Raw genomic sequence first — 10213 nt, forward strand, 5'->3', positions numbered from 1 at the left:
GGTTCTCTCGGCCGAGATGCTCCGGTGTCGTTGATGCAACATCAGAGGAGGAGGAGGAGGAGGAGGGTGGGAATCCCTCCCCGACCCCGCAGGCAAACAGCTCACCTCTGAATCATGGGCTTTCATTACTCTCCTGTGCCTGGCAGATGTCACAACCTCATCCAGGCCCTTATTTTTTTACAAGGCATCCAGGGCGTGTTGCGTGTGGCTCGGAGCAGCCACGTACCAGCCGAACCCATGGCAAGGTGGTTGGTTCCCAAGCCACCTCCATCACCCCCGTGAGGACGGGCTCACACCAGCTCCAGAATGGACTGACTGGGAGCAGTTGGGCTTCTCAAGGATCAGCTGGGAGGGGGGTGGGGGTCTTTGGTGACCACCGCGATGCTCCCCACACCGCGGCTGGAAGTGTTTGTGGGCACTTCCCCCAGCGTGGTGCCGTGCCGGCGGCGCGGTCGGCGCTGACTCACCGAGGGGCACCGGCCACCCCAGCACAGGCTGAGCTGTTCCTACCACCTCCAAGGACTTTTCCAGATACAACAGATACTTATCAAGGGTGGCTCATGCCACAGGAATCACTGTCCTCCCTCCCGACAGCGCACCGTCACCGTCACGCCGCGGAGACAGTCACCAAGCCAGAAATAGGACCCTGGAATCCCCACTCCCATGGCACATTCCCAGCCTGGTGTTGGGAAGAAGACCCAGGACTGGTGGAAGGGCTTTGGCTCCCCCTTTTTTCCCCCACCCCCCACCCCAATCCTTCTCCATCACCCCAATCATTTGACACATTTCCTGCCTCTAATTAAAGGCACGCCACGCCTTTCTGCTTAATTTCCATCTATTTATTTCCAAGGCAGGAACAATAAATAGTCATTCACGTTGTGAAATCCACCCCAAGGTGAGAGCAGACGCTGGGGGGGTGGTGAAGTTGGGGGAACCTGTGGCCGAGCCGCGGTGCCGGTGCTGCCGCGCCGGCCCGGGGAGGACCCGATACCCAGACATTGGGGTTTCATCACCTTATTTTGGGGGGTTGGTTCATTTCTTCCCCTCCATGGAACCTTGCAAGGTGACTGGGGTGATGCTGAGCAGCCTCACCCTTTTTTTGGGGGGTCACTGGGGATGCTCAGGGGGAACCCCCAGGATGTGGAGCTCAGTGGGAATGGTCCAGATGGCTGAAGAAAGTTGGGATAACCAAGCTCAGCAGGTGCCCAGCACCCTCCTGAGCCCGTTTCTTCCCTCTCCATGGGCTCGTTGCCTGAGCTAATTGCCCCCTCCCAGCTAAGCCACCACTTTGTGGCATTTAATGTTTTCTAATTTGCCCTAATTACACAGAAATCCCACGTTCTCCTGGCACGGGTGGGATCCTGCTGCTCCCAGCAGGATTTTGGGGTCCCCTCTGAGCTCCCTTCAGCTCAGTGTGGAGCTACGTGCCCGAAGTCCTCGGGGGTGCCTGGTCTGAATCTGCTTGGGGGATTGCTGGGCATGAGCCGCCCTGGAAAGAGTGCATGTGCCCAGACCTGGGCACCCCCAGCATCCTGGATATCCCCCAGCATCCCGGGCACACCCCCAGCATCCCATAGACCCCCTCAGTGCTGGGCACACTTGCAGCATCCTGGGCACACTCCCAGCATCCCATAGACCTCCTCAGCATCACACACCCTCCCAGCATCCCACACACACTCCCAGCATCCCACAGACCCCCTCAGCACCACACACACTCCCAGCATCCCAGACACACTCCCAGCATCCCACAGACCCCCTCAGCACCACACACACTCCCAGCATCCCAGACACACTCCCAGCATCCCACAGACCCCCTCAGCACCACACACACTCCCAGCATCCCACACACACTCCCAGCATCCCACAGACCCCCTCAGCACCACACACACTCCCAGCATCCCACACACACTCCCAGCATCCCACAGACCCCCTCAGCACCACACACACTCCCAGCATCCCAGGCACCCTCATGCTTCCCACCCAGACCTGTGGGACTGTGCAACCCATCCCAAAGCTGCGATCGAGATGCACCCACCCCCCATCCTTCCCCACTCCCCACTTTCCCATAGAGGACAAACGAGGTCACCCCCATCCTGGCTGGGTTTGTTTGGTGGTTTGGTTGGGTTTTTTTTCCAGTGTTTTCCTTTATTAATTTATACAAAAACGATTGGAAGTGACACAAGCTGATAACCACCCACCACCATCCCAGCCCCGAGCCCAGCCGCCAGCCAGGGGCCAGCATCCCTGCAGAGGGGCAGGTGGGGGGAGCACGGCACAGGCAGCACACCCTGGCATGGCACCCCAAAAACCTGGGCAGGCACAGGGCACCCACAGTCCCCACACCAGCGGGGGGAAGAACAGAGAATATGCCCAGGCTATGAACAGCAACGTCGGGGCCGGCCCGGAGCCCAGGGTGCTGAGGCAGGAAAGGGGCTCCCGTGGGGTGGCAGGGCATGGGGCTGGAGGGAGGGGGGCAAGCCCGTGTATCCAAGAGCTTGTGGGGGGAAAGAAGCTGAGTCTCTCTTGCTGCAGTGATCCAGGGCTGGGGGACCTGCAACCAGAGGGTTCTCAGGGCTGGAGGTGGGACCACCCTGGGGGTAGAGGCTCTGGAGCGAAGGACGGGGAATGGCAGCTCCAGAGCCAGGGCCAGGAACCCCCTTGCCATCTCCCTCCTGCCATGGGACAGGCTGGAGCTGGGGATGGGAAGGGAGATTTCCCAGGAAGAGATGAGAGAGGGCAGGGATGGAGCTGGGGAGGCGGGGGGGGGGGTCCCTCCACCCCAGCTGGGGATGCAGGGAGGAGACGAGCCCCAGCGGGAGCGATGCTGCGTTTTCCCAGGCGCATCCCACCGGGACCAGCAGCCTCTCGTGCTTCTCGGTGCAGAGCCTGAGGCCTCGGGCGCCTTCCCGTCCCCCCACCACCCTCTACTTCCTCCGGCAGCCCTTGGCTGCATCCCCCATCATGTCCCAGTACTCTCCAAACTCCAGCTTGGCCTCGTCAGGGTCTCCCATGCATTCGATTTTCTCCTCCAGCGGTCCGACGCACTGCAGCGGGGAAAGCACGGGGGTGATGGGGCTGTAGGGTCCCACCAGCAGCCCCTTCCCACCCCACTTCCCCCTGCCCACCCTCCCCTGAAGCTCTGTCCTCACCTTCCCCAGGTGGGGCAGCTTCTGCACCACCAGCTCCTGCATCTCGTTGGGTGTCAGGTACTCCTTCTGCCCCTTCACCGCGTAGCAGTGGAACTGGTTGATGACGGTCTCGATGGCTCGCTCCACGTCGGTGAGCTCCTGGCAGTCCTGTGCAGGGAGGGGAGAGAGGGTGAGCACCCGTGGGACACCTCCATGGATGGATGGGGCATGGCCCAGAGGGAGAGGACAAGCCCCTGGGAAGATGGGACACCCCCACACAGTGCCCTCTGCAGATGTTCAACCCCTCTGCAGTGACGTGATAGGACTCCGTATCAACATACTCCATCCCAGTACAGATGGGAGACCCCCCCCCTCTACAGCTGGGAGACCTCACTGTACAGGGGTGAGACCCCCATAGAGATGCAAGACCACCTCGTAGAGACATGGGACCACTCCATACAGACATGGGACCACCCCATAGAGACATGGGACCACACCATACTGACATGGGACCCCTCTGTACAGACCTGAGACCCCACCACACAGACCTGAGACCCCACCATACAGACCTGAGACCCTACCATACAGATGTTAGACCCCACCACACAGACCTGAGACCACACCCTATGGATAGGAGAACCCACCATATGGATGTAAGACCCCACCCTATGGAGGTCACATCCCTCCCTACAGACCCTGCCCACCCACAACACCCCTCTCCAGCCACCATACCCCCTCCACCTCCATGCGACACCCCTCCCTGCACGCATGTCACCCCCTGTCTCTGCTTGCCCGGACATCTCCCTGCCCGGGGCCAGCGAAGCTCAGCCACCCCGGCGTCTCCGGGTGCTACACCCACGGCGCGCAGGGGCTGCGGCGGCCGTCCCGTCCCGACTGGTTCTTCCTCTCCTTTGCACAAGCAGAGGGTGGCAGCGTGAGTCAGTCCCCAGGACGACTCGGTCACCTGCTGGGATGGTGCTTGGTGGGCGGCGGGAGCCCCCTCTCCCTCCCCATCACCCCTTCATCGGTGGGGTGGGGGGGGAGGGCAAAGCTTGGCCTGACCCAAGCTCCTGGCTCCCCCCAGCGCTAATTAGCCAGAGCTTCGTTTGAAGGGAAACGATGGTGATTCACTTGGCATCTGCGGTTTCCCCTTGGAACACCATTAAACCACATCAGGCGGTGCCCGTAAGGAGGAACCCAACCATCTCCAGAGCTTCATCCCAGCCAGGGCCAAATCCTCCACAGGTGCAAAGGGGTGCAGAGGGGGTGGGCACCCTCTCCCCCCATTTGAAAGCTGAGGAAATCAGGAGACTTTCTGCTGTTGGGCATCCTTGGAGAGGTTGCACGGAGCGAGCGCAGCTCCGGAAGGTGAATCCATGGGAGCTGGAGAAAGCTGCCTGGTTTCCCTGAGCTTTCAAGCGTCTCTGAGTCTGCAGCATCAAATCACCCTGCCCAGCACCGGGGTAGCATCGCTGAGCACACCCCACACCCCCCCCCAAAATCAGCCTCCTCCTGGCTCCTTCCGCTGGAGTCTGGCTCCAGGATGGGGCTGGACCAGCCACACTGCTTTGAGTCAGCCTGTGCCCAGGGCTGCGCTCCGAGGGCTGGGGCCGTGCGGGGTCACCCCTGCACCCCACACCCCGATGGGGCTCCCGGTGCCACCACATCATCATCGCCCATGGACCTTGCGCTTCTTGCGGCAGTTGCACTGGCCCATGCTGCTTCTGGAGGGGGCTGTCGGTCCTCGGCGGCGGTGGGGCTGTCCTCTCCAACGAGGTCTTGGGGAGCTGGTGGGGGAAGAAAGCTTGGCTCAGCTCTCAGCTTTGGGGGGGTTTGATCCCTTTCCTTCCGAGCGCAGGGTGAGGAAGGAGCCCCAGGATGCGGTGAGCTGCCGGGACACGTCCCGGCGTCGGGAGCATCCCTTCCCCAGCAGCAAGTCGTGGCAGAGCCAAGCGTGGGTGCAAGGCGGTGTTGGGAGAAGGGAGGGGGTTGCAAAGGGGTGGTGGGATCCCTCTAGGTGCAGGACACCTCCCTCCCCTCCCCATCCCATGATGGTGGATGGGCCACTTACCTGCTCCACGGGCTGTCCTGGGTCTGGGCGGGCTGCGGCGCGCCGGCGTTTTATACGGCGGGGAGGTGTGAGTGGGAGCTCCCTGCGCGCCGCCAGCTGCGGTGTGGTGCAAGGCGTCTCAGGGCCTGGCCCAGGGCCAGCGTGGGGCTGGGAAACGCCTCCTTCCCGGCCACACCGATGGTTCCCCATCCGGCACGGCACGGTGTAGCCACGCTGCACCGCGTGGGAACAGCCGCCTGAGCACGGGGGCTCCGGCCGCGCGCGGGGAGGGGGTCACCCCAAGCCAGGATTTCACCCTTTCCACACAGTGATGGGATCTGAGAGGTGGATGGTGGGGATGGGAGCTCGGTTTGGGGTGCTGAGCTGGGGGTGGCATGCCATGCTGGGCACACATCGTCCCCCGTGCCACCCAAGACTCCAGGGAGGATGGGGAATTGATGTCACGGACGTGGCAGCATCGGAGATGCTCCCTTGCTGCACCACACTCCCAGCCACATCCCCACCACCCCACAGCCAGCCAGGCAGGAAGGTGTTTGTGGGGCACAGGGTGACACCTCACGAGCCAAACCAGCACTGGGGAGATTTGGGAACGGCCCCTTCCATCACAACAAGCACCCCAACACAGAGGGAACCCCCTTTCCATCACAGCAAGCACCCCAACCCCGAGGGAACCCCCCTTCCATCACAACAAGCACCCCAACACAGAGGGAGCACCCCTTCCATCACAACAAGCACCCCAACCCCAAGGGAACCCCCCTTCCATCACAGCAACCACCCCAACCCCAAGGGAACCCAGACCTGCGATGCTGGGCCGGTCCCCAGGTAGGTGCCGGGGAGAAGGTGGGCTGCCCACATCAGGACCCCCCCAGCTAAGAACAGCAGCGATGCTCAGGCTCCAGGAAACCTCTTTTATTAGCTCAGCACCAGCCAGGCGGCCCCACCAGCACCATCACTTCTTCCCCCCTGCCTTCTCCCTCCGCACGGCCTTCGCCAGCTCCCCCACCAGCCGCCAGTACTCGCCGAACTTCAGCTCCTCATCATTGTTCACATCCAGCTCTCTCATCTTCTCCTCCAAGGAGGGGGTATCCTTTTTGGGGAGGAGAAGGGAGGTTCAGCCAGATCCCCAGTCCCCAGCGAGCCTTATTTGCCAATCCCAGGGGAGCAGGAGCAGCCCCACCACCACCACCACCAGCTTGGGGGGTATGGGGGGGTCCCACAGGGATCCAGCCACCCTTCCCCAGCCCCTCTCCTACCTTCATCAGGTTGGGCAGCTGGAGCTGGACCAGCTCCTTGAACTCAGCAGCCGTCAGCGTCCCCTTCTTGCCCTCCTTCCCCGCGTAGGTGAAGAAGACGGTGACGATCTTCTCGATGGCCGTCTCCAGCTCCGTCAGCTCGCCCGTGGCCATGGTGCCAGGGCACAGCAGCAGCCCCCGGGCTGCAGGGAGAGGTCAGAGGGGTGTCATGACGAGGCACTGCCCCCACGGTGCATGGGGAGAGGGAGACCCTCTCCACTTCCCCAGCCTGGGGTGCAGCGAGCCTGTGAGGTCTCAGCTCAGCGCGGGGAGGGGGAGCGGAGCCGCTTGGTGATGCACAGCTGGGACGGTGGGAAGGGGATGGGGATGGGGATGGGGGGGGATGTCAGGGGTCCCCAGCACCGCCCTTGGAGACAGAGTGGGGGGGGGGGGGCTGGTGCTGTGGGCAGCAGTTCCTTACTTACCCCCCCTCGCCCCCAGGCAGGAGCTTCAGGCAGGTCTGAGCCCCCTCCCAGGGGGGTTTTATACCCTGTGCCGCAGCAGGGGGGAGCGCAGCGCTTCGTCCCTGGTTCCAGGGTGTTGGGTTTCCTGCTGCAGCCGGACGGACGTACAGACACCGCCCGTCCTCCTCCTCCTCTGCTCCCTCCCCATGTGGGCACCCGACCAAGTCCAGCGCTCGGCCATGGCGGTGGGGACCAGCGCCGGGGGTCGGCAGCACCGCCGTGGGGATGCTCTGCAGGGCAGCAGGATGGGACCACGGGGCAAAGGGAGGGGGATGAAGCACTCTCTGGGATCAGCTTTTTTTTTGGGGGGAGGGGGGGTGTCACCCCTTAAACACATCCCTGCACTGGGGATGGGGATGTGGCCCCCCCAAACCCCGCTCACATCCCGCTGTGCCGGCTCATCCCAGCTTCACCCAGCACTGTGGAACCCATGGGCAGGCTGGACCCACACCGAGTGAGAGCTGTGACTCAGCTGCCTGCTGACATCATCCCTATTAATAGTGGGCTTTGTAAAAAATTAATTAATCCAAATTAATTAGGGGAGTTGGAACTGCCCGAGCGCTCCCCTTCTAATCGCCCCGCGCTTCGAACGTGGCAGCCCTGGCAGGTTTCCATCTGGGAGATGGAGCAGCGTTCCCACAGGGACCCCGAGTTGCATCCCACATGCTGGCATCACCCCTTGGCCCCAAAACCCAGGCGTGGTGCCCAGGGAACAGGCAGCATGGGATTGGGAAGGGGGATGGGGACACTGGGGACTATCTCTGCCCGGGGCGTGGCAGGGATGTCCCTGGCTGCCAGTCACCCCATCCCTGTATGCCATGGGGGGGCTGCATCCTGGCGTCCCCACAGCAGTGGGACACCAGGCATGGTGGGGAGAGAGGCTGGGATGAGAAGCCAACCCCCCCTATCCCAACCCTGGGCAGCACATGGGAGGGGAACCCAGCCTGGGGGTTCCCCAGCAGCGTTTTGGGGACCCAGAGCGGGGAGGTGCCCAGCGGCGATGCCACCGTCACCGGTCCTGTAGTCCCTGCTGAGCCCTGACGCACTCACTCCACCTCTCCACGGGGATGGGGAGGCTCCAGCCAGCACGGGGACACCCGGTCCCCACCCCGTACCCGTCACACCAGCTCACGGGGGAGGAATTGGCTTCCTGCAGCCCCATCCGGCCCGGCCCCTTCCCCGGGGTGACGGGGACAGGGACAGGGACAGGGACGGGACTTCCGTCCAGCCCCACGTCAGGGGACCCAGATGGTCTCTTGGGAAACTGCTGGGATGAGTCAGGCTTGGCAGGGACTGGGGGACAGGTTTGGGGTGACTCACCAGCCCTGAGAGCCAGGCGGGCCCGTGACTCCTCACCCCTGCAATTCCAGGTGCTGGGATGGGGCGAGGAGGCAGCGGTGACCCTACAACAGAACGTGGCCAAATCACAGGTGATGGGGACAAATGGCACCTCCTGGTCCAGCCTGGGATCCCCACTCCAGGACATCCCACTGGGAAGGGAGCAGTGACCCGGCCTCAGGGACCATGTCAGGACCAGGAGGTGTCACAGGACCCTGAGAGCCAGAGATGGGGCTTGTGGGGGGTGCAGGTGTATCCCAAAGGGTTATCCTGGTGGTGTCCACCACCCATCCTGGCTTTCCCAAGGACAGTCACCATGGCAACCAGCCTGGGAGCAGTCCATGCCGGCCCATCACACCTATCCGAGCTCACTGGAGGGGACCACAGGGGTGCCCATCGTGATGCCCCCCAGCATCCCCCCCCACCCAATAAACCCCAGGGATGGAAAAGCCTCATCCATGCTCCAGCAATGGGACCGAGAGACAAGATCAGCCCAGCCCCGGCACCAGTAACTGGAGCAACTGGTTTAGCTGGGTCAAAGTGGAGCATGGGGAGTCGCAGCGCGGCTGAAACCTGTTCCAAGATGTGTGTAAACCTCCTGGCATGTCCCTCGCTGCTCCCAGTTTGGTAAGAGCCTGTGCTGGGAATCTGCCAGCACGGACACAGCCGGGTGTGATCTCCCAAGGGCCCCGGATTGGGACCGCGGCGCCCAGGGCTGCCCCCTGCGGCACCCACACCATTTGCCCCAGGGCATCGGGGCTTCGGCTTTGGGAACCTGGCTCCAGCCCGTCCCACCGCCCGGGAAACGCCTGGCCCAATCCTGCTCTCTCCAGGGAGGTTTGGGGTTCACTGGGTGGCCCTCTGAGCACAGCTGGAGACCGCAGGGAGCTTGGACATCCCGGCCGTGACGGAGCCCAGGGACATGGTGGCACTGAGGGACCAGGGATCGGGTTGTTTTTAAGCTCAGGGTCCCTTCCTGCTTCTCCATCTCTGGATCTGGGATCTCCTGGAGCTCATCAGCCCCCAGCCCCACTCCCTGCCCCACACCAGAAATGAGAGTTGTGTCCTGATGGGTTTGGGACCCTCCCAACTCCATCCAGGATCCCCATTTCCATCCGGGATCCCCACTTCCATCCAGGTTCCCCACTTCCATTTGGGCCCCCCACTTCCATTTGGAACCCTCACTTCCCTCTGGGATCCCCACTACCATCTAGGATCCTCACTTCCACCCGGGCTTCCCACTTCCATCCGGGACCCCCACCTCCATCCGGGATCCCCACATCCATTCAGGACCCCCACTTCCATCCAGGATCCCTTTAACAGCCACCAAAGCTGCCCTAGGACAAGAGCTGGACCCCCAAGACCCTGCACATCACCCCAAACCCTCCAGTCCCCCCCTCACTCCATGCACAGGGTGCGGCGGGGGGGGACACACGGGTGGCAGGGCAGTTGTGGGGTCCCCAGGCCAGGGGGTGAGGTGGGGGGGGGTGTTGGTGCTGCACGGCCACAGCATTTCCCAACCACGGGCAGGAAGCACGGGAGATGGAAGTGGAGGGAGCAGGATATAATTAGTCCCAAATTAGGACTGGAATCCAGGATAAAGAGCCCGGCACCACCCGGCTCTTGCGAAAAGCCGCCGTCCTATGCTGGCAGCTCCCAGCGAGGAGGAAGAGGGGGGTATCCCCAAGTAAAATGGGGTGATTGTCTCTGGATGAGTATTAGGGAGCTCAGTGCTGTTCCCACAGGGATGCTGGTGAGGCCGTGGTGGGCTGAGCCCCACGCTGCCCCGGCCTAGGGATCATGGAATCATAGAATGTTCTGGGTTGGGAGGGACCCCAAGGGTCCCAGAGCTCCAACCCCCTGCCACAGGCAGGGACACCAACCTCCAGGCCTGGAGCTACACAAGGTTGCCCAGGGCCC

The 10213-nt window shown here is 62.8% G+C and overlaps 2 protein-coding genes across 2 annotated transcripts; both read right to left on the reverse strand.

The window, feature by feature from the left end:
- Positions 1 to 2924: 2924 nt before the first annotated feature.
- On the reverse strand, positions 2925 to 4845 carry S100A14 (S100 calcium binding protein A14; the record flags this gene model as incomplete). Its single annotated transcript, XM_084276603.1, has 3 exons — positions 2925 to 3044; positions 3150 to 3296; positions 4813 to 4845. 3 exons carry the CDS (start codon positions 4843 to 4845, stop codon positions 2925 to 2927), a joined length of 300 nt encoding a protein of 99 aa, XP_084132729.1.
- Positions 4846 to 6148: 1303 nt separating this feature from the next.
- Positions 6149 to 7039, reverse strand: S100A13 (S100 calcium binding protein A13; the record flags this gene model as incomplete). Its single annotated transcript, XM_084276581.1, has 3 exons — positions 6917 to 7039; positions 6453 to 6634; positions 6149 to 6286 (listed from the first exon to the last, which is right to left on the reverse strand). The coding sequence occupies exons 2-3, from the start codon at positions 6603 to 6605 to the stop codon at positions 6149 to 6151; spliced, it is 291 nt and encodes a 96-aa protein (XP_084132707.1). The 5' UTR covers positions 6606 to 6634; positions 6917 to 7039.
- Between the last annotated feature and the right edge of the window lie 3174 nt (positions 7040 to 10213).

Source organism: Gallinula chloropus (assembly GCF_964237585.1).
Source record: "Gallinula chloropus genome assembly, chromosome: 29".
Taxonomy (NCBI): domain Eukaryota; kingdom Metazoa; phylum Chordata; class Aves; order Gruiformes; family Rallidae; genus Gallinula; species Gallinula chloropus.